This window comes from Eurosta solidaginis, unplaced genomic scaffold (assembly GCF_040869045.1).
Source record: "Eurosta solidaginis isolate ZX-2024a unplaced genomic scaffold, ASM4086904v1 ctg00001458.1, whole genome shotgun sequence".
NCBI lineage: Eukaryota > Metazoa > Arthropoda > Insecta > Diptera > Tephritidae > Eurosta > Eurosta solidaginis.
The window spans coordinates 113,240-138,723 of NW_027137137.1; the positions used below are offsets into that span (position 1 = coordinate 113,240).

At 32.8% G+C, this 25,484-nt stretch overlaps 1 protein-coding gene, 4 non-coding genes and 1 pseudogene across 5 annotated transcripts; 4 read left to right on the plus strand and 2 right to left on the minus strand.

The window, feature by feature from the left end:
- Positions 1 to 2,474: 2,474 nt before the first annotated feature.
- On the minus strand, positions 2,475 to 10,631 carry LOC137236181 (uncharacterized). Its single transcript, XM_067758803.1, has 3 exons — positions 10,233 to 10,631; positions 7,607 to 8,348; positions 2,475 to 2,887 (listed from the first exon to the last, which is right to left on the minus strand). Exons 1-3 carry the CDS (start codon positions 10,629 to 10,631, stop codon positions 2,475 to 2,477), a joined length of 1,554 nt encoding a protein of 517 aa, XP_067614904.1.
- LOC137236212 (5S ribosomal RNA) lies at positions 3,995 to 4,113 on the plus strand. The gene has a single exon (XR_010948308.1). It is a non-coding gene; the product is annotated as a 5S ribosomal RNA (ribosomal RNA).
- Positions 10,632 to 11,740: 1,109 nt separating the features above from the next.
- Positions 11,741 to 11,859, plus strand: LOC137236213 (5S ribosomal RNA). Its single transcript, XR_010948309.1, has one exon. It is a non-coding gene; the product is annotated as a 5S ribosomal RNA (ribosomal RNA).
- Positions 11,860 to 15,681: 3,822 nt separating this feature from the next.
- On the minus strand, positions 15,682 to 21,537 carry LOC137236188 (uncharacterized; annotated as a pseudogene).
- LOC137236214 (5S ribosomal RNA) lies at positions 17,202 to 17,320 on the plus strand. The gene has a single exon (XR_010948310.1). It is a non-coding gene; the product is annotated as a 5S ribosomal RNA (ribosomal RNA).
- A 1,109-nt stretch (positions 21,538 to 22,646) lies between the features above and the next one.
- Positions 22,647 to 22,765, plus strand: LOC137236215 (5S ribosomal RNA). The gene has a single exon (XR_010948311.1). It is a non-coding gene; the product is annotated as a 5S ribosomal RNA (ribosomal RNA).
- The last annotated feature ends 2,719 nt before the right edge of the window (positions 22,766 to 25,484 follow it).

Genomic DNA, 25,484 nt, shown 5'->3' on the forward strand with positions numbered 1-25,484 from the left:
AAATAATCTGTCAATTTTCTTATATAGTCATTTATCTCCTCACTAGCATTTGCTAGATTGGCTTTCGATGACAATATAAGAATATCGTCAGCATAAACGATTACAGATAGACCCTCGTTGGGATCTGGTAAATCAGCCATGAATATGTTAAACAACACAGGACCTAACAGCGACCCCTGCGGTACTCCTGCCACTATATCTTTATCAATGGAGTTTTCATTTTTATTGTATACAAAAAAAGATCTTCCTGTTAGATAGTCATATATTATTCGGCAGATGTTTTTATTAAATCCGAACATTTTGTACATTTTAAAAACTACTCCTTCAATCCATGTTGTATCAAAAGCTTTTTCAAGGTCTAAACTAACTAAGATTGTCGCTTTTCTCTTTTCTAGGTTCGCAGTTACCGTGTCAGATAATATGGTTAGCGCTTGATTAGTGCCTAGTCCGCATCGAAAACCAAACTGGAAGTCCTTCAGCGTATCCTTATCAAGAATGTGTTCTTTAATTTTATCCAGTAGTAAACCTTCTATTAATTTACTAAGATTAGAAAGTAGTGAGATCGGCCTGTAACTTTTCAGATCGTTTGCACCACATTTTGGCTTTAGAATAGGAATCATTTTTGCACATTTCCATCTTGCAGGAAAGTAGCCAAGATTATAACAATGATTAAAAAGAATCGCCACAAATTTCCAAAATGACGGACAAGTTTTGCGTAATATGAAATTGGGTACTCCATCTTCCCCGCTACTCTTTTTGTTGTTTTTCCTCCATAATAGGAATTCAATTTCTTTATGTGAAATAAACTGTTTATAATCTTCTTTTAGCTCAGATATATCATTTTCGTTTATGGAAGATAAACCATCTGCAGAGAATGTGTCATTAAAATTAAAAAACGGAATGTATCCTCTAATTCCTTCAATTTCATTAACTACATATTCAGTGTGATTAGTAGAGCCCATATTAACATTTTGATGATGAATTTTTTCGAAACGATCAGCTAATTTATTAATTTTATCAAAATTAGTCTCTAATAAGCACCCGCCTTCATCAACTAGAGGAGGTAGGTCGCTATGTCGTTTAATACCACTAAGTTGCTTAACCCTTCTATATGTATGGTTATTCATTTTCATATTTTTAAATAGGTTTGCCCAATACTCATCTTCGTGAATCGTTAGCAACTCTGAAATTTTCTAAGTGTTAAAATGCACACCTTTAAGTATATTTTTTCCGACAAACCATTCAAGCTATTCGTAACGATTCGTTAAAAATTGCCGGCTATAATTTGATAACATGCGATTGGGGTAGCTCAATGTACAAACGAAAAAGTATATAAGCGCAGCACAATTTGTGTTTAGGGAATAAAGTGTCCAAGCTATTCAGCTAGTGTGTGTATTTGTGAAAAAGTGTATTAAGTGAAATATATAACAACAATGTCTGGTCGTGGTAAAGGTGGTAAAGTAAAGGGAAAGGCAAAGTCACGTTCAAACCGTGCTGGCCTTCAATTTCCTGTCGGTCGTATTCATCGTTTGTTACGTAAAGGCAATTATGCTGAACGTGTTGGTGCCGGTGCTCCAGTATATTTAGCTGCTGTTATGGAATATTTGGCAGCTGAAGTTCTTGAATTGGCTGGTAATGCTGCACGTGATAATAAAAAAACTAGAATTATTCCACGTCATTTACAATTGGCTATTCGTAACGATGAAGAATTGAATAAACTATTGTCTGGAGTTACCATAGCTCAAGGTGGTGTTTTACCAAATATTCAAGCTGTACTTTTGCCAAAGAAGACCGAAAAGAAAGCATAAGTGATGTAATCGTCGATTTATATTCTTACGACGCCATATTTAAAACCGTCCTTTTCAGGACGACAAAATATATATACAAAGAGATTAATTATATTGTCATATATATGTATTTATCTATTTTAAAAAAATTTTTTGAAAGAAAAATTTAAAAGAGCATAAGTAAACTTTTAGAAATTTTTTTTTTTTTAACGAAATCTGCGTTAACAACTACTTCAATTAATAAAATAGTGTTTGAAAATGTTCATAAAAAAGTTGACTTATATCATTTTCCAGAAAAAAAAACTGAGCAACATTAAAAAAGTACAGTATGCGCGCATACTACATATTGTATGTATATATGTACGTATGTTTGCATGAGCATCTCGACAAAGGCGCAAAAAGTTGTGGCTTGTATTCATACGTACCAAAGGTACAAATACACAACCGTGCATACATACATACATATGTGTTTAGCAAATAAATGTGTATATACTCGTGAGTAGGTATACACACCATATTAAGGGTAAAACTACAGCTGCTACTATCAAAGATAGCAAGAATACGAATTTTCATTTTATTATTATAAAAATTGATAGTTGCTTCAGTTATTTTTGATCTTTGTTGTTTAAAAAATTTGTGGTCCTGAAAAGGACCGTTTATAATGTTTATTTTTATTAAAATATGGAATTAAGCACGTTCACCACGTATACGTCTAGCCAATTGAATATCTTTTGGCATAATTGTGACACGTTTTGCATGAATGGCACACAAATTTGTATCCTCGAACAAACCAACTAAATATGCTTCACTTGCTTCTTGTAATGCCATCACAGCTGAACTCTGGAAACGTAAATCAGTTTTAAAATCTTGAGCAATTTCACGTACCAAACGTTGGAATGGCAATTTACGAATCAACAGTTCGGTACTCTTCTGATAACGACGAATTTCACGCAAAGCGACTGTACCGGGACGATAACGATGCGGTTTCTTCACTCCACCAGTTGCCGGCGCACTTTTGCGAGCAGCTTTAGTGGCCAACTGTTTACGTGGCGCTTTACCACCAGTCGATTTACGGGCTGTTTGCTTTGTACGAGCCATTTCTCACTTTTATTTTTCACAATTTAAAATAAACACTGATCACTGAACACTTCACTTAATAAACCTAGTGCTGACATGTGTGAAAATACATATAATAAAATACATAAAAACGTTTCATATGTTCATTTTTTTAGGGTTGCAATATTGTGCGAGTTAAAATGAGATAGAAATATTTATGGCACATAATGGTAGCTCACTCAATGTTGTGGATTTTTGTATAAATAGCAGCTACTTTCGGTAAACCAGCTATTAGTTGTGAAGTGAAGTGATCAAGTGAAGTGTTCTTGTGAAAGCTAAAAAAAGTGCTAAATAGAAAAAATGACTGGTCGTGGCAAAGGTGGAAAAGGATTAGGTAAAGGTGGCGCCAAACGTCATCGCAAAGTTTTACGTGATAACATCCAAGGTATCACAAAGCCAGCTATTCGACGTTTAGCACGTCGTGGTGGCGTAAAACGTATATCTGGTTTAATATATGAAGAAACTCGTGGTGTTCTAAAAGTATTTTTAGAAAATGTTATCCGTGATGCAGTCACATATACTGAACATGCTAAAAGGAAAACAGTTACGGCTATGGATGTTGTATATGCATTGAAAAGGCAAGGTCGTACATTGTATGGTTTCGGCGGTTAAATTCATTTTTACGGACATATTAAAACAAAATAAATACCCATTCAAACAAACGGTCCTTTTCAGGACCACAATATTTTTTAACAAAGATTTCAAAATTTCTCTAATACAATACATAAAAGAAAGATATGTTATTAAGATGTACATGCATATGTAGTATGTATGTATGAATGTTCGTTTACACTAAGTAGCATACGTATGTATGCATAATGAAAACTCATGCAAATGAATATACCCCGACACAAGCCAAGCGATATAAATATGTGTATAATAGCAGGCTTATTTTACAAAAAGGGCATAAGTTCATTTTTGTAAAAAATCGGATTTAAGTAGCAAAAGTATCTGAATACACTAAACTATAAAGTATATAACAAAATTTACTTAAGTCGACTTATATCATTTAAAAAAAAAGGACAAATTCACAACTGCAAGTATACACATTAAAGTAGCCATGCTTATACCGATTTAGGCAAACAAAATTTGCCAACGACCATACCACGCTGAATACATCGGTTCTCGTCCGATCACCGAAATTAAGCAGCGTCGGGCGCGGTTAGTACTTAGATGGGGGACCGCTTGGGAACACCGCGTGTTGTTGGCATATCCAACTTTTTCTTTTATTTTATGTATATATGTATATAGATTTTTTTTTTTTAATTAAATTGCATTTAATTGAATAAATACTTGGAATACAATTTAAAATTTCTATAGACTCAATGGAAAAATTTCATACGCGCGCATACATTTACGTGCATAATAATATTAGTTATAATTTGTTACCATATCAATTATTGATTTAAAGCTTATAAGCATTCATCATATTAAATTCAAAAGGAATCTACGTAGTACAAATTCATACTCATCCACCTAGTATAGTACTTAAAATGGACTCTGATGTCCGATTATGTTCAAATATGTATATTACAATCATATTGATAATTAATAAGCATTTAATGAGAATTTTTTTTGAATGTCATGAAATGTCATTTAAATATACATACATATAAGTTGTAGACATCCAATATCAATAATCAATTCAGACTAAAATTCCAAACTTTAGATGCCTTCAAGTGAAACCACATAGAGTTACTCTAGTGTTGCAATAGAAACATTTAAATATTTTTTAAAATAAAATATTGTTGTTAAAACTTAACGAAGATAAGTTTTTTTGATTTCTAATATAATATATTTTATATATTTGAATGAAAATTTTGATTAGTACAAATATATTTTAAGAAAATTCACTTTATTGAGAAAAAATTCGATTTTATCAGTACAAAGTTTTGATTAAAATCCCTGACACTCCGAAAATATGAAATTCATCAATTTAAATGAACTCATATATTAAACTAGCACATTTCAGCTATCTAATTTTATATGAATATTTGCAATACCTTTAATATCTGAATTTTAATTAATTTATTAAAATGAAAAGTTTATCAAATGTAAATGGTACGTAGCACTGAAATGGGAATATTTGTCATCCATCTTTTCGCTGCGCTTCTCAAATTTTAAACAGAGTATCGTTTTCTTTGCGCTCGTATAAAAAAGTATAAATAGTGAGTTTGTGCTTTGTGTGCTTAATATTGATATATTTTGAAGTGTTAATAAACGTTTAAATAAAATAATTAAGTGAAGATGTCTGACACAATCGCTGTTGCAAATGTTAGCTCACCAGTAGCTGCTTCTGCTGCTGTTGCTGAGAAGAAAGTTGCTGCTAAAAAAGCAACTAAACCCAAAAAACCATCGGTTGCTCCCACTCATCCACCAACTCAACAAATGGTAGATGCATCCATTAAGAATTTGAAGGAACGTGGTGGCTCATCACTTTTGGCAATTAAGAAATATATTAGTGCAACATATAAATGTGACGCCCAAAAATTGGCACCATTTATTAAGCGCTATTTGAAATCGGCTGTTACTAGTGGAAAATTGATTCAAACCAAAGGAAAGGGGGCATCTGGTTCATTTAAATTATCAGCTGCAGCCACTAAATCTAGTGATGGTAAGTCAAAATCTGTGAAATCGGTTGATAAATCAAAAGCCAAAAAAGATAGTGCAACATTAAAGAAAAAATCGTCGAGTGGTGCCAAAAAGGCAAGTGGTGAGAAAAAAGTGAAAAAAGCTGTTGCCACTAAGAAAACCGCCGAAAAAAAGAAAAGTGAGAAATCTAAGGCTAAAGACGCAAAAAAGACTGGCGCCGTTAAAGCCAAACCAACCAAGTCGAAATCTGCCAGCGCTAAGCCAAAGGCAACAAAAGCAACTGCTGCCAAACCAAAAAAGGCTGCAACTAAAAAGCCAACCACAAAAAAGGCATCAGCTAAAAAATAAATATGCTGCGTTTTTTGTGATAATTTACAAGGACACAACATTCATTAATGTTGAATTATCAATAAGCCCTTTTCAGGGCTACAAAATATACAAACAAAAAGATCAAAAATGTATTCAATTAATTATTTACCCAATACGTCTGACTAAACGCTTCTACAGTTTTGCTTCGCCATAATACTTGAGTATAAGTATAAAAAAATTTCAATTGCGCCCTAGCTAGCGTGCTGACCAATTTCGAAATTGATGTTTCAATTGCAAAACAAAATTAAAAATTTTCATCGACTTAGAAATTTCATATCTCTTTGTTAATTTATATTTTGTGGCCCTGAAAAGGGCCTTTTTGTTAACATTTTTCACTTTTATGCATATTTTCCTCAGTCGCACAAATTACTTGGAGCTTGTGTATTTGGTAACAGCCTTAGTACCCTCACTGACGGCATGCTTAGCCAATTCACCAGGCAACAATAGGCGTACGGCAGTTTGAATTTCGCGACTAGTAATTGTTGAACGTTTATTGTAATGAGCTAAACGTGATGCTTCAGCAGCAATACGTTCAAAAATGTCATTAACAAAACTGTTCATGATACTCATGGCTTTCGACGATATACCAGTATCAGGATGCACTTGTTTCAACACTTTATAAATGTAGATGGCATAACTTTCCTTCCTCTTACGCTTCTTCTTCTTGTCGTTTTTAGTAATATTCTTCTGAGCCTTTCCGGCCTTCTTAGCTGCTTTACCACTAGTTTTAGGAGGCATATTTAATTTTCACAAAATCACTTCACTATCACTAACACTTTTTAATATTTTCTAAGTGTCAAAAGTGTCAAAACATTTTTTATTCATCATTAATTCATAAATACATTTGTTGATATCTTATATTCTATACATGTGTTTCTTAACGTATTAATACTTATCTAAGAGTGCTCATAGCTAAATCTAAGGTTTTATAACAGTATTGTTTTGGAATATTCTTTGAATATTAACTAAGTCTGTATTTATCCAGAAAAAGCTAAAAAAAACTGGATTTTAATTTTATATTTATTTATATCTTAAAACTAACTTAAAGCTAACAAGAAAGGATAGACAGAAATATATTTACAAAAGACTTAGATCTAATGAGGTTACAAACATTTTTTATTTAAGTTGAAAATCATTTTGATTGATATTATATACATAGTTTGCAAGATTCAATGAATTTATTCTTCTGTGATAGAATAGTAATTTCTTATCTATAAACAGAACATTCTTTTCATATAATATTTTTATGTGAATTGGTGACATAAATCGTCCCTCAAAGGGGAATGTTATGGTGTTTTCTTTCAACAAATATTTATCAATTAGTTTATTCTTACAATTTTTTAAGTTATTTACGCACTTTAAAGCATTTTTCACCATAAATTGATCAATTCTTTCCAATTTACATTTTTCATACAGAGTTTTATTTGAAATATATCGTCTAAAATCCTGCCTGAATGGCCTACGACTGGTATTAGTACAAACTCTAAGGATTTGTCTTTCAAATTTACGTAATCTCTCCATTTGGCTTGAAGAGATTCCAAACCAAATAGGAAATGCGTAAGCTATAATTGGTCTTATTAATTGCTTGTAACAATTGATTTTGATTTTGCCGCTCAAATCCTTTGCTCTTTTTAAAAATGATATGTACATGAAAAATATCTTCTTGGCCTTTGCTAGAATAAAATCTACATGACGAATGAATTTGAAGGTTTCATCGATGATCACACCCAAATATTTAATACTTTTTTCGTATTTTACAGTTGTATTGCCAATGGTAATGGTTGGTATGTATTGACGTGCCGAGCGATATATTCTCTTTTTTAGCCCTTTGACTGCAGTACAAACACATTTGTTTGGATTAATCTTAAGTTTCCACATTTTAAAATAATCTGTCAATTTTCTTATATAGTCATTTATCTCCTCACTAGCATTTGCTAGATTGGCTTTCGATGACAATATAAGAATATCGTCAGCATAAACGATTACAGATAGACCCTCGTTGGGATCTGGTAAATCAGCCATGAATATGTTAAACAACACAGGACCTAACAGCGACCCCTGCGGTACTCCTGCCACTATATCTTTATCAATGGAGTTTTCATTTTTATTGTATACAAAAAAAGATCTTCCTGTTAGATAGTCATATATTATTCGGCAGATGTTTTTATTAAATCCGAACATTTTGTACATTTTAAAAACTACTCCTTCAATCCATGTTGTATCAAAAGCTTTTTCAAGGTCTAAACTAACTAAGATTGTCGCTTTTCTCTTTTCTAGGTTCGCAGTTACCGTGTCAGATAATATGGTTAGCGCTTGATTAGTGCCTAGTCCGCATCGAAAACCAAACTGGAAGTCCTTCAGCGTATCCTTATCAAGAATGTGTTCTTTAATTTTATCCAGTAGTAAACCTTCTATTAATTTACTAAGATTAGAAAGTAGTGAGATCGGCCTGTAACTTTTCAGATCGTTTGCACCACATTTTGGCTTTAGAATAGGAATCATTTTTGCACATTTCCATCTTGCAGGAAAGTAGCCAAGATTATAACAATGATTAAAAAGAATCGCCACAAATTTCCAAAATGACGGACAAGTTTTGCGTAATATGAAATTGGGTACTCCATCTTCCCCGCTACTCTTTTTGTTGTTTTTCCTCCATAATAGGAATTCAATTTCTTTATGTGAAATAAACTGTTTATAATCTTCTTTTAGCTCAGATATATCATTTTCGTTTATGGAAGATAAACCATCTGCAGAGAATGTGTCATTAAAATTAAAAAACGGAATGTATCCTCTAATTCCTTCAATTTCATTAACTACATATTCAGTGTGATTAGTAGAGCCCATATTAACATTTTGATGATGAATTTTTTCGAAACGATCAGCTAATTTATTAATTTTATCAAAATTAGTCTCTAATAAGCACCCGCCTTCATCAACTAGAGGAGGTAGGTCGCTATGTCGTTTAATACCACTAAGTTGCTTAACCCTTCTATATGTATGGTTATTCATTTTCATATTTTTAAATAGGTTTGCCCAATACTCATCTTCGTGAATCGTTAGCAACTCTGAAATTTTCTAAGTGTTAAAATGCACACCTTTAAGTATATTTTTTCCGACAAACCATTCAAGCTATTCGTAACGATTCGTTAAAAATTGCCGGCTATAATTTGATAACATGCGATTGGGGTAGCTCAATGTACAAACGAAAAAGTATATAAGCGCAGCACAATTTGTGTTTAGGGAATAAAGTGTCCAAGCTATTCAGCTAGTGTGTGTATTTGTGAAAAAGTGTATTAAGTGAAATATATAACAACAATGTCTGGTCGTGGTAAAGGTGGTAAAGTAAAGGGAAAGGCAAAGTCACGTTCAAACCGTGCTGGCCTTCAATTTCCTGTCGGTCGTATTCATCGTTTGTTACGTAAAGGCAATTATGCTGAACGTGTTGGTGCCGGTGCTCCAGTATATTTAGCTGCTGTTATGGAATATTTGGCAGCTGAAGTTCTTGAATTGGCTGGTAATGCTGCACGTGATAATAAAAAAACTAGAATTATTCCACGTCATTTACAATTGGCTATTCGTAACGATGAAGAATTGAATAAACTATTGTCTGGAGTTACCATAGCTCAAGGTGGTGTTTTACCAAATATTCAAGCTGTACTTTTGCCAAAGAAGACCGAAAAGAAAGCATAAGTGATGTAATCGTCGATTTATATTCTTACGACGCCATATTTAAAACCGTCCTTTTCAGGACGACAAAATATATATACAAAGAGATTAATTATATTGTCATATATATGTATTTATCTATTTTAAAAAAATTTTTTGAAAGAAAAATTTAAAAGAGCATAAGTAAACTTTTAGAAATTTTTTTTTTTTTAACGAAATCTGCGTTAACAACTACTTCAATTAATAAAATAGTGTTTGAAAATGTTCATAAAAAAGTTGACTTATATCATTTTCCAGAAAAAAAAACTGAGCAACATTAAAAAAGTACAGTATGCGCGCATACTACATATTGTATGTATATATGTACGTATGTTTGCATGAGCATCTCGACAAAGGCGCAAAAAGTTGTGGCTTGTATTCATACGTACCAAAGGTACAAATACACAACCGTGCATACATACATACATATGTGTTTAGCAAATAAATGTGTATATACTCGTGAGTAGGTATACACACCATATTAAGGGTAAAACTACAGCTGCTACTATCAAAGATAGCAAGAATACGAATTTTCATTTTATTATTATAAAAATTGATAGTTGCTTCAGTTATTTTTGATCTTTGTTGTTTAAAAAATTTGTGGTCCTGAAAAGGACCGTTTATAATGTTTATTTTTATTAAAATATGGAATTAAGCACGTTCACCACGTATACGTCTAGCCAATTGAATATCTTTTGGCATAATTGTGACACGTTTTGCATGAATGGCACACAAATTTGTATCCTCGAACAAACCAACTAAATATGCTTCACTTGCTTCTTGTAATGCCATCACAGCTGAACTCTGGAAACGTAAATCAGTTTTAAAATCTTGAGCAATTTCACGTACCAAACGTTGGAATGGCAATTTACGAATCAACAGTTCGGTACTCTTCTGATAACGACGAATTTCACGCAAAGCGACTGTACCGGGACGATAACGATGCGGTTTCTTCACTCCACCAGTTGCCGGCGCACTTTTGCGAGCAGCTTTAGTGGCCAACTGTTTACGTGGCGCTTTACCACCAGTCGATTTACGGGCTGTTTGCTTTGTACGAGCCATTTCTCACTTTTATTTTTCACAATTTAAAATAAACACTGATCACTGAACACTTCACTTAATAAACCTAGTGCTGACATGTGTGAAAATACATATAATAAAATACATAAAAACGTTTCATATGTTCATTTTTTTAGGGTTGCAATATTGTGCGAGTTAAAATGAGATAGAAATATTTATGGCACATAATGGTAGCTCACTCAATGTTGTGGATTTTTGTATAAATAGCAGCTGCTTTCGGTAAACCAGCTATTAGTTGTGAAGTGAAGTGATCAAGTGAAGTGTTCTTGTGAAAGCTAAAAAAAGTGCTAAATAGAAAAAATGACTGGTCGTGGCAAAGGTGGAAAAGGATTAGGTAAAGGTGGCGCCAAACGTCATCGCAAAGTTTTACGTGATAACATCCAAGGTATCACAAAGCCAGCTATTCGACGTTTAGCACGTCGTGGTGGCGTAAAACGTATATCTGGTTTAATATATGAAGAAACTCGTGGTGTTCTAAAAGTATTTTTAGAAAATGTTATCCGTGATGCAGTCACATATACTGAACATGCTAAAAGGAAAACAGTTACGGCTATGGATGTTGTATATGCATTGAAAAGGCAAGGTCGTACATTGTATGGTTTCGGCGGTTAAATTCATTTTTACGGACATATTAAAACAAAATAAATACCCATTCAAACAAACGGTCCTTTTCAGGACCACAATATTTTTTAACAAAGATTTCAAAATTTCTCTAATACAATACATAAAAGAAAGATATGTTATTAAGATGTACATGCATATGTAGTATGTATGTATGAATGTTCGTTTACACTAAGTAGCATACGTATGTATGCATAATGAAAACTCATGCAAATGAATATACCCCGACACAAGCCAAGCGATATAAATATGTGTATAATAGCAGGCTTATTTTACAAAAAGGGCATAAGTTCATTTTTGTAAAAAATCGGATTTAAGTAGCAAAAGTATCTGAATACACTAAACTATAAAGTATATAACAAAATTTACTTAAGTCGACTTATATCATTTAAAAAAAAAGGACAAATTCACAACTGCAAGTATACACATTAAAGTAGCCATGCTTATACCGATTTAGGCAAACAAAATTTGCCAACGACCATACCACGCTGAATACATCGGTTCTCGTCCGATCACCGAAATTAAGCAGCGTCGGGCGCGGTTAGTACTTAGATGGGGGACCGCTTGGGAACACCGCGTGTTGTTGGCATATCCAACTTTTTCTTTTATTTTATGTATATATGTACATAGATTTTTTTTTTTTTAATTAAATTGCATTTAATTGAATAAATACTTGGAATACAATTTAAAATTTCTATAGACTCAATGGAAAAATTTCATACGCGCGCATACATTTACGTGCATAATAATATTAGTTATAATTTGTTACCATATCAATTATTGATTTAAAGCTTATAAGCATTCATCATATTAAATTCAAAAGGAATCTACGTAGTACAAATTCATACTCATCCACCTAGTATAGTACTTAAAATGGACTCTGATGTCCGATTATGTTCAAATATGTATATTACAATCATATTGATAATTAATAAGCATTTAATGAGAATTTTTTTTGAATGTCATGAAATGTCATTTAAATATACATACATATAAGTTGTAGACATCCAATATCAATAATCAATTCAGACTAAAATTCCAAACTTTAGATGCCTTCAAGTGAAACCACATAGAGTTACTCTAGTGTTGCAATAGAAACATTTAAATATTTTTTAAAATAAAATATTGTTGTTAAAACTTAACGAAGATAAGTTTTTTTGATTTCTAATATAATATATTTTATATATTTGAATGACAATTTTGATTAGTACAAATATATTTTAAGAAAATTCACTTTATTGAGAAAAAATTCGATTTTATCAGTACAAAGTTTTGATTAAAATCCCTGACACTCCGAAAATATGAAATTCATCAATTTAAATGAACTCATATATTAAACTAGCACATTTCAGCTATCTAATTTTATATGAATATTTGCAATACCTTTAATATCTGAATTTTAATTAATTTATTAAAATGAAAAGTTTATCAAATGTAAATGGTACGTAGCACTGAAATGGGAATATTTGTCATCCATCTTTTCGCTGCGCTTCTCAAATTTTAAACAGAGTATCGTTTTCTTTGCGCTCGTATAAAAAAGTATAAATAGTGAGTTTGTGCTTTGTGTGCTTAATATTGATATATTTTGAAGTGTTAATAAACGTTTAAATAAAATAATTAAGTGAAGATGTCTGACACAATCGCTGTTGCAAATGTTAGCTCACCAGTAGCTGCTTCTGCTGCTGTTGCTGAGAAGAAAGTTGCTGCTAAAAAAGCAACTAAACCCAAAAAACCATCGGTTGCTCCCACTCATCCACCAACTCAACAAATGGTAGATGCATCCATTAAGAATTTGAAGGAACGTGGTGGCTCATCACTTTTGGCAATTAAGAAATATATTAGTGCAACATATAAATGTGACGCCCAAAAATTGGCACCATTTATTAAGCGCTATTTGAAATCGGCTGTTACTAGTGGAAAATTGATTCAAACCAAAGGAAAGGGGGCATCTGGTTCATTTAAATTATCAGCTGCAGCCACTAAATCTAGTGATGGTAAGTCAAAATCTGTGAAATCGGTTGATAAATCAAAAGCCAAAAAAGATAGTGCAACATTAAAGAAAAAATCGTCGAGTGGTGTCAAAAAGGCAAGTGGTGAGAAAAAAGTGAAAAAAGCTGTTGCCACTAAGAAAACCGCCGAAAAAAAGAAAAGTGAGAAATCTAAGGCTAAAGACGCAAAAAAGACTGGCGCCGTTAAAGCCAAACCAACCAAGTCGAAATCTGCCAGCGCTAAGCCAAAGGCAACAAAAGCAACTGCTGCCAAACCAAAAAAGGCTGCAACTAAAAAGCCAACCACAAAAAAGGCATCAGCTAAAAAATAAATATGCTGCGTTTTTTGTGATAATTTACAAGGACACAACATTCATTAATGTTGAATTATCAATAAGCCCTTTTCAGGGCTACAAAATATACAAACAAAAAGATCAAAAATTTATTCAATTAATTATTTACCCAATACGTCTGACTAAACGCTTCTACAGTTTTGCTTCGCCATAATACTTGAGTATAAGTATAAAAAAATTTCAATTGCGCCCTAGCTAGCGTGCTGACCAATTTCGAAATTGATGTTTCAATTGCAAAACAAAATTAAAAATTTTCATCGACTTAGAAATTTCATATCTCTTTGTTAATTTATATTTTGTGGCCCTGAAAAGGGCCTTTTTGTTAACATTTTTCACTTTTATGCATATTTTCCTCAGTCGCACAAATTACTTGGAGCTTGTGTATTTGGTAACAGCCTTAGTACCCTCACTGACGGCATGCTTAGCCAATTCACCAGGCAACAATAGGCGTACGGCAGTTTGAATTTCGCGACTAGTAATTGTTGAACGTTTATTGTAATGAGCTAAACGTGATGCTTCAGCAGCAATACGTTCAAAAATGTCATTAACAAAACTGTTCATGATACTCATGGCTTTCGACGATATACCAGTATCAGGATGCACTTGTTTCAACACTTTATAAATGTAGATGGCATAACTTTCCTTCCTCTTACGCTTCTTCTTCTTGTCGTTTTTAGTAATATTCTTCTGAGCCTTTCCGGCCTTCTTAGCTGCTTTACCACTAGTTTTAGGAGGCATATTTAATTTTCACAAAATCACTTCACTATCACTAACACTTTTTAATATTTTCTAAGTGTTAAAATGCACACCTTTAAGTATATTTTTTCCGACAAACCATTCAAGCTATTCGTAACGATTCGTTAAAAATTGCCGGCTATAATTTGATAACATGCGATTGGGGTAGCTCAATGTACAAACGAAAAAGTATATAAGCGCAGCACAATTTGTGTTTAGGGAATAAAGTGTCCAAGCTATTCAGCTAGTGTGTGTATTTGTGAAAAAGTGTATTAAGTGAAATATATAACAACAATGTCTGGTCGTGGTAAAGGTGGTAAAGTAAAGGGAAAGGCAAAGTCACGTTCAAACCGTGCTGGCCTTCAATTTCCTGTCGGTCGTATTCATCGTTTGTTACGTAAAGGCAATTATGCTGAACGTGTTGGTGCCGGTGCTCCAGTATATTTAGCTGCTGTTATGGAATATTTGGCGGCTGAAGTTCTTGAATTGGCTGGTAATGCTGCACGTGATAATAAAAAAACTAGAATTATTCCACGTCATTTACAATTGGCTATTCGTAACGATGAAGAATTGAATAAACTATTGTCTGGAGTTACCATAGCTCAAGGTGGTGTTTTACCAAATATTCAAGCTGTACTTTTGCCAAAGAAGACCGAAAAGAAAGCATAAGTGATGTAATCGTCGATTTATATTCTTACGACGCCATATTTAAAACCGTCCTTTTCAGGACGACAAAATATATATACAAAGAGATTAATTATATTGTCATATATATGTATTTATCTATTTTAAAAAAATTTTTTGAAAGAAAAATTTAAAAGAGCATAAGTAAACTTTTAGAAATTTTTTTTTTTTTAACGAAATCTGCGTTAACAACTACTTCAATTAATAAAATAGTGTTTGAAAATGTTCATAAAAAAGTTGACTTATATCATTTTCCAGAAAAAAAAACTGAGCAACATTAAAAAAGTACAGTATGCGCGCATACTACATATTGTATGTATATATGTACGTATGTTTGCATGAGCATCTCGACAAAGGCGCAAAAAGTTGTGGCTTGTATTCATACGTACCAAAGGTACAAATACACAACCGTGCATACATACATACATATGTGTTTAGCAAATAAATGTGTATATACTCGTGAGTAGGTATACACACCATATTAAGGGTAAAACTACAGCTGCTACTATCAAAGATAGCAAGAATACGAATTTTCATTTTATTATTATAAAAATTGATAGTTGCTTCAGTTATTTTTGATCTTTGTTGTTTAAAAAATTTGTGGTCCTGAAAAGGACCGTTTATAATGTTTATTTTTATTAAAATATGGAATTAAGCACGTTCACCACGTATACGTCTAGCCAATTGAATATCTTTTGGCATAATTGTGACACGTTTTGCATGAATGGCACACAAATTTGTATCCTCGAACAAACCAACTAAATATGCTTCACTTGCTTCTTGTAATGCCATCACAGCTGAACTCTGGAAACGTAAATCAGTTTTAAAATCTTGAGCAATTTCACGTACCAAACGTTGGAATGGCAATTTACGAATCAACAGTTCGGTACTCTTCTGATAACGACGAATTTCACGCAAAGCGACTGTACCGGGACGATAACGATGCGGTTTCTTCACTCCACCAGTTGCCGGCGCACTTTTGCGAGCAGCTTTAGTGGCCAACTGTTTACGTGGCGCTTTACCACCAGTCGATTTACGGGCTGTTTGCTTTGTACGAGCCATTTCTCACTTTTATTTTTCACAATTTAAAATAAACACTGATCACTGAACACTTCACTTAATAAACCTAGTGCTGACATGTGTGAAAATACATATAATAAAATACATAAAAACGTTTCATATGTTCATTTTTTTAGGGTTGCAATATTGTGCGAGTTAAAATGAGATAGAAATATTTATGGCACATAATGGTAGCTCACTCAATGTTGTGGATTTTTGTATAAATAGCAGCTACTTTCGGTAAACCAGCTATTAGTTGTGAAGTGAAGTGATCAAGTGAAGTGTTCTTGTGAAAGCTAAAAAAAGTGCTAAATAGAAAAAATGACTGGTCGTGGCAAAGGTGGAAAAGGATTAGGTAAAGGTGGCGCCAAACGTCATCGCAAAGTTTTACGTGATAACATCCAAGGTATCACAAAGCCAGCTATTCGACGTTTAGCACGTCGTGGTGGCGTAAAACGTATATCTGGTTTAATATATGAAGAAACTCGTGGTGTTCTAAAAGTATTTTTAGAAAATGTTATCCGTGATGCAGTCACATATACTGAACATGCTAAAAGGAAAACAGTTACGGCTATGGATGTTGTATATGCATTGAAAAGGCAAGGTCGTACATTGTATGGTTTCGGCGGTTAAATTCATTTTTACGGACATATTAAAACAAAATAAATACCCATTCAAACAAACGGTCCTTTTCAGGACCACAATATTTTTTAACAAAGATTTCAAAATTTCTCTAATACAATACATAAAAGAAAGATATGTTATTAAGATGTACATGCATATGTAGTATGTATGTATGAATGTTCGTTTACACTAAGTAGCATACGTATGTATGCATAATGAAAACTCATGCAAATGAATATACCCCGACACAAGCCAAGCGATATAAATATGTGTATAATAGCAGGCTTATTTTACAAAAAGGGCATAAGTTCATTTTTGTAAAAAATCGGATTTAAGTAGCAAAAGTATCTGAATACACTAAACTATAAAGTATATAACAAAATTTACTTAAGTCGACTTATATCATTTAAAAAAAAAGGACAAATTCACAACTGCAAGTATACACATTAAAGTAGCCATGCTTATACCGATTTAGGCAAACAAAATTTGCCAACGACCATACCACGCTGAATACATCGGTTCTCGTCCGATCACCGAAATTAAGCAGCGTCGGGCGCGGTTAGTACTTAGATGGGGGACCGCTTGGGAACACCGCGTGTTGTTGGCATATCCAACTTTTTCTTTTATTTTATGTATATATGTACATAGATTTTTTTTTTTTTAATTAAATTGCATTTAATTGAATAAATACTTGGAATACAATTTAAAATTTCTATAGACTCAATGGAAAAATTTCATACGCGCGCATACATTTACGTGCATAATAATATTAGTTATAATTTGTTACCATATCAATTATTGATTTAAAGCTTATAAGCATTCATCATATTAAATTCAAAAGGAATCTACGTAGTACAAATTCATACTCATCCACCTAGTATAGTACTTAAAATGGACTCTGATGTCCGATTATGTTCAAATATGTATATTACAATCATATTGATAATTAATAAGCATTTAATGAGAATTTTTTTTGAATGTCATGAAATGTCATTTAAATATACATACATATAAGTTGTAGACATCCAATATCAATAATCAATTCAGACTAAAATTCCAAACTTTAGATGCCTTCAAGTGAAACCACATAGAGTTACTCTAGTGTTGCAATAGAAACATTTAAATATTTTTTAAAATAAAATATTGTTGTTAAAACTTAACGAAGATAAGTTTTTTTGATTTCTAATATAATATATTTTATATATTTGAATGACAATTTTGATTAGTACAAATATATTTTAAGAAAATTCACTTTATTGAGAAAAAATTCGATTTTATCAGTACAAAGTTTTGATTAAAATCCCTGACACTCCGAAAATATGAAATTCATCAATTTAAATGAACTCATATATTAAACTAGCACATTTCAGCTATCTAATTTTATATGAATATTTGCAATACCTTTAATATCTGAATTTTAATTAATTTATTAAAATGAAAAGTTTATCAAATGTAAATGGTACGTAGCACTGAAATGGGAATATTTGTCATCCATCTTTTCGCTGCGCTTCTCAAATTTTAAACAGAGTATCGTTTTCTTTGCGCTCGTATAAAAAAGTATAAATAGTGAGTTTGTGCTTTGTGTGCTTAATATTGATATATTTTCAAGTGTTAATAAACGTTTAAATAAAATAATTAAGTGAAGATGTCTGACACAATCGCTGTTGCAAATGTTAGCTCACCAGTAGCTGCTTCTGCTGCTGTTGCTGAGAAGAAAGTTGCTGCTAAAAAAGCAACTAAACCCAAAAAACCATCGGTTGCTCCCACTCATCCACCAACTCAACAAATGGTAGATGCATCCATTAAGAATTTGAAGGAACGTGGTGGCTCATCACTTTTGGCAATTAAGAAATATATTAGTGCAACATATAAATGTGACGCCCAAAAATTGGCACCATTTATTAAGCGCTATTTGAAATCGGCTGTTACTAGTGGAAAATTGATTCAAACCAAAGGAAAGGGGGCATCTGGTTCATTTAAATTATCAGCTGCAGCCACTAAATCTAGTGATGGTAAGTCAAAATCTGTGAAATCGGTTGATAAATCAAAAGCCAAAAAAGATAGTGCAACATTAAAGAAAAAATCGTCGAGTGGTGTCAAAAAGGCAAGTGGTGAGAAAAAAGTGAAAAAAGCTGTTGCCATTAAGAAAACCGCCGAAAAAAAGAAAAGTGAGAAATCTAAGGCTAAAGACGCAAAAAAGACTGGCGCCGTTAAAGCCAAACCAACCAAGTCGAAATCTGCCAGCGCTAAGCCAAAGGCAACAAAAGCAACTGCTGCCAAACCAAAAAAGGCTGCAACTAAAAAGCCAACCACAAAAAAGGCATCAGCTAAAAAATAAATATGCTGCGTTTTTTGTGATAATTTACAAGGACACAACATTCATTAATGTTGAATTATCAATAAGCCCTTTTCAGGGCTACAAAATATACAAACAAAAAGATCAAAAATTTATTCAATTAATTATTTACCCAATACGTCTGACTAAACGCTTCTACAGTTTTGCTTCGCCATAATACTTGAGTATAAGTATAAAAAAATTTCAATTGCGCCCTAGCTAGCGTGCTGACCAATTTCGAAATTGATGTTTCAATTGCAAAACAAAATTAAAAATTTTCATCGACTTAGAAATTTCATATCTCTTTGTTAATTTATATTTTGTGGCCCTGAAAAGGGCCTTTTTGTTAACATTTTTCACTTTTATGCATATTTTCCTCAGTCGCACAAATTACTTGGAGCTTGTGTATTTGGTAACAGCCTTAGTACCCTCACTGACGGCATGCTTAGCCAATTCACCAGGCAACAATAGGCGTACGGCAGTTTGAATTTCGCGACTAGTAATTGTTGAACGTTTATTGTAATGAGCTAAACGTGATGCTTCAGCAGCAATACGTTCAAAAATGTCATTAACAAAACTGTTCATGATACTCATGGCTTTCGACGATATACCAGTATCAGGATGCACTTGTTTCAACACTTTATAAATGTAGATGGCATAACTTTCCTTCCTCTTACGCTTCTTCTTCTTGTCGTTTTTAGTAATATTCTTCTGAGCCTTTCCGGCCTTCTTAGCTGCTTTACCACTAGTTTTAGGAGGCATATTTAATTTTCACAAAATCACTTCACTATCACTAACACTTTTTAATATTTTCTAAGTGTTAAAATGCACACCTTTAAGTATATTTTTTCCGACAAACCATTCAAGCTATTCGTAACGATTCGTTAAAAATTGCCGGCTATAATTTGATAACATGCGATTGGGGTAGCTCAATGTACAAACGAAAAAGTATATAAGCGCAGCACAATTTGTGTTTAGGGAATAAAGTGTCCAAGCTATTCAGCTAGTGTGTGTATTTGTGAAAAAGTGTATTAAGTGAAATATATAACAACAATGTCTGGTCGTGGTAAAGGTGGTAAAGTAAAGGGAAAGGCAAAGTCACGTTCAAACCGTGCTGGCCTTCAATTTCCTGTCGGTCGTATTCATCGTTTGTTACGTAAAGGCAATTATGCTGAACGTGTTGGTGCCGGTGCTCCAGTATATTTAGCTGCTGTTATGGAATATTTGGCAGCTGAAGTTCTTGAATTGGCTGGTAATGCTGCACGTGATAATAAAAAAACTAGAATTATTCCACGTCATTTACAATTGGCTATTCGTAACGATGAAGAATTGAATAAACTATTGTCTGGAGTTACCATAGCTCAAGGTGGTGTTTTACCAAATATTCAAGCTGTACTTTTGCCAAAGAAGACCGAAAAGAAAGCATAAGTGATGTAATCGTCGATTTATATTCTTACGACGCCATATTTAAAACCGTCCTTTTCAGGACGACAAAATATATATACAAAGAGATTAATTATATTGTCATATATATGTATTTATCTATTTTAAAAAAATTTAAAAGAGCATAAGTAAACTTTTAGAAATTTTTTTTTTTTTAACGAAATCTGCGTTAACAACTACTTCAATTAATAAAATAGTGTTTGAAAATGTTCATAAAAAAGTTGACTTATATCATTTTCCAGAAAAAAAAACTGAGCAACATTAAAAAAGTACAGTATGCGCGCATACTACATATTGTATGTATATATGTACGTATGTTTGCATGAGCATCTCGACAAAGGCGCAAAAAGTTGTGGCTTGTATTCATACGTACCAAAGGTACAAATACACAACCGTGCATACATACATACATATGTGTTTAGCAAATAAATGTGTATATACTCGTGAGTAGGTATACACACCATATTAAGGGTAAAACTACAGCTGCTACTATCAAAGATAGCAAGAATACGAATTTTCATTTTATTATTATAAAAATTGATAGTTGCTTCAGTTATTTTTGATCTTTGTTGTTTAAAAAATTTGTGGTCCTGAAAAGGACCGTTTATAATGTTTATTTTTATTAAAATATGGAATTAAGCACGTTCACCACGTATACGTCTAGCCAATTGAATATCTTTTGGCATAATTGTGACACGTTTTGCATGAATGGCACACAAATTTGTATCCTCGAACAAACCAACTAAATATGCTTCACTTGCTTCTTGTAATGCCATCACAGCTGAACTCTGGAAACGTAAATCAGTTTTAAAATCTTGAGCAATTTCACGTACCAAACGTTGGAATGGCAATTTACGAATCAACAGTTCGGTACTCTTCTGATAACGACGAATTTCACGCAAAGCGACTGTACCGGGACGATAACGATGCGGTTTCTTCACTCCACCAGTTGCCGGCGCACTTTTGCGAGCAGCTTTAGTGGCCAACTGTTTACGTGGCGCTTTACCACCAGTCGATTTACGGGCTGTTTGCTTTGTACGAGCCATTTCTCACTTTTATTTTTCACAATTTAAAATAAACACTGATCACTGAACACTTCACTTAATAAACCTAGTGCTGACATGTGTGAAAATACATATAATAAAATACATAAAAACGTTTCATATGTTCATTTTTTTAGGGTTGCAATATTGTGCGAGTTAAAATGAGATAGAAATATTTATGGCACATAATGGTAGCTCACTCAATGTTGTGGATTTTTGTATAAATAGCAGCTACTTTCGGTAAACCAGCTATTAGTTGTGAAGTGAAGTGATCAAGTGAAGTGTTCTTGTGAAAGCTAAAAAAAGTGCTAAATAGAAAAAATGACTGGTCGTGGCAAAGGTGGAAAAGGATTAGGTAAAGGTGGCGCCAAACGTCATCGCAAAGTTTTACGTGATAACATCCAAGGTATCACAAAGCCAGCTATTCGACGTTTAGCACGTCGTGGTGGCGTAAAACGTATATCTGGTTTAATATATGAAGAAACTCGTGGTGTTCTAAAAGTATTTTCAGAAAATGTTATCCGTGATGCAGTCACATATACTGAACATGCTAAAAGGAAAACAGTTACGGCTATGGATGTTGTATATGCATTGAAAAGGCAAGGTCGTACATTGTATGGTTTCGGCGGTTAAATTCATTTTTACGGACATATTAAAACAAAATAAATACCCATTCAAACAAACGGTCCTTTTCAGGACCACAATATTTTTTAACAAAGATTTCAAAATTTCTCTAATACAATACATAAAAGAAAGATATGTTATTAAGATGTACATGCATATGTAGTATGTATGTATGAATGTTCGTTTACACTAAGTAGCATACGTATGTATGCATAATGAAAACTCATGCAAATGAATATACCCCGACACAAGCCAAGCGATATAAATATGTGTATAATAGCAGGCTTATTTTACAAAAAGGGCATAAGTTCATTTTTGTAAAAAATCGGATTTAAGTAGCAAAAGTATCTGAATACACTAAACTATAAAGTATATAACAAAATTTACTTAAGTCGACTTATATCATTTAAAAAAAAAGGACAAATTCACAACTGCAAGTATACACATTAAAGTAGCCATGCTTATACCGATTTAGGCAAACAAAATTTGCCAACGACCATACCACGCTGAATACATCGGTTCTCGTCCGATCACCGAAATTAAGCAGCGTCGGGCGCGGTTAGTACTTAGATGGGGGACCGCTTGGGAACACCGCGTGTTGTTGGCATATCCAACTTTTTCTTTTATTTTATGTATATATGTACATAGATTTTTTTTTTTTTAATTAAATTGCATTTAATTGAATAAATACTTGGAATACAATTTAAAATTTCTATAGACTCAATGGAAAAATTTCATACGCGCGCATACATTTACGTGCATAATAATATTAGTTATAATTTGTTACCATATCAATTATTGATTTAAAGCTTATAAGCATTCATCATATTAAATTCAAAAGGAATCTACGTAGTACAAATTCATACTCATCCACCTAGTATAGTACTTAAAATGGACTCTGATGTCCGATTATGTTCAAATATGTATATTACAATCATATTGATAATTAATAAGCATTTAATGAGAATTTTTTTTGAATGTCATGAAATGTCATTTAAATATACATACATATAAGTTGTAGACATCCAATATCAATAATCAATTCAGACTAAAATTCCAAACTTTAGATGCCTTCAAGTGAAACCACATAGAGTTACTCTAGTGTTGCAATAGAAACATTTAAATATTTTTTAAAATAAAATATTGTTGTTAAAACTTAACGAAGATAAGTTTTTTTGATTTCTAATATAATATATTTTATATATTTGAATGAAAATTTTGATTAGTACAAATATATTTTAAGAAAATTCACTTTATTGAGAAAAAATTCGATTTTATCAGTACAAAGTTTTGATTAAAATCCCTGACACTCCGAAAATATGAAATTCATCAATTTAAATGAACTCATATATTAAACTAGCACATTTCAGCTATCTAATTTTATATGAATATTTGCAATACCTTTAATATCTGAATTTTAATTAATTTATTAAAATGAAAAGTTTATCAAATGTAAATGGTACTTAGCACTGAAATGGGAATATTTGTCATCCATCTTTTCGCTGCGCTTCTCAAATTTTAAACAGAGTATCGTTTTCTTTGCGCTCGTATAAAAAAGTATAAATAGTGAGTTTGTGCTTTGTGTGCTTAATATTGATATATTTTCAAGTGTTAATAAACGTTTAAATAAAATAATTAAGTGAAGATGTCTGACACAATCGCTGTTGCAAATGTTAGCTCACCAGTAGCTGCTTCTGCTGCTGTTGCTGAGAGAAAGTTGCTGCTAAAAAAGCAACTAAACCCAAAAAACCATCGGTTGCTCCCACTCATCCACCAACTCAACAAATGGTAGATGCATCCATTAAGAATTTGAAGGAACGTGGTGGCTCATCACTTTTGGCAATTAAGAAATATATTAGTGCAACATATAAATGTGACGCCCAAAAATTGGCACCATTTATTAAGCGCTATTTGAAATCGGCTGTTACTAGTGGAAAATTGATTCAAACCAAAGGAAAGGGGGCATCTGGTTCATTTAAATTATCAGCTGCAGCCACTAAATCTAGTGATGGTAAGTCAAAATCTGTGAAATCGGTTGATAAATCAAAAGCCAAAAAAGATAGTGCAACATTAAAGAAAAAATCGTCGAGTGGTGAGAAAAAAGTGAAAAAAGCTGTTGCCACTAAGAAAACCGCCGAAAAAAAGAAAAGTGAGAAATCTAAGGCTAAAGACGCAAAAAAGACTGGCGCCGTTAAAGCCAAACCAACCAAGTCGAAATCTGCCAGCGCTAAGCCAAAGGCAACAAAAGCAACTGCTGCCAAACCAAAAAAGGCTGCAACTAAAAAGCCAACCACAAAAAAGGCATCAGCTAAAAAATAAATATGCTGCGTTTTTTGTGATAATTTACAAGGACACAACATTCATTAATGTTGAATTATCAATAAGCCCTTTTCAGGGCTACAAAATATACAAACAAAAAGATCAAAAATTTATTCAATTAATTATTTACCCAATACGTCTGACTAAACGCTTCTACAGTTTTGCTTCGCCATAATACTTGAGTATAAGTATAAAAAAATTTCAATTGCGCCCTAGCTAGCGTGCTGACCAATTTCGAAATTGATGTTTCAATTGCAAAACAAAATTAAAAATTTTCATCGACTTAGAAATTTCATATCTCTTTGTTAATTTATATTTTGTGGCCCTGAAAAGGGCCTTTTTGTTAACATTTTTCACTTTTATGCATATTTTCCTCAGTCGCACAAATTACTTGGAGCTTGTGTATTTGGTAACAGCCTTAGTACCCTCACTGACGGCATGCTTAGCCAATTCACCAGGCAACAATAGGCGTACGGCAGTTTGAATTTCGCGACTAGTAATTGTTGAACGTTTATTGTAATGAGCTAAACGTGATGCTTCAGCAGCAATACGTTCAAAAATGTCATTAACAAAACTGTTCATGATACTCATGGCTTTCGACGATATACCAGTATCAGGATGCACTTGTTTCAACACTTTATAAATGTAGATGGCATAACTTTCCTTCCTCTTACGCTTCTTCTTCTTGTCGTTTTTAGTAATATTCTTCTGAGCCTTTCCGGCCTTCTTAGCTGCTTTACCACTAGTTTTAGGAGGCATATTTAATTTTCACAAAATCACTTCACTATCACTAACACTTTTTAATATTTTCTAAGTGTTAAAATGCACACCTTTAAGTATATTTTTTCCGACAAACCATTCAAGCTATTCGTAACGATTCGTTAAAAATTGCCGGCTATAATTTGATAACATGCGATTGGGGTAGCTCAATGTACAAACGAAAAAGTATATAAGCGCAGCACAATTTGTGTTTAGGGAATAAAGTGTCCAAGCTATTCAGCTAGTGT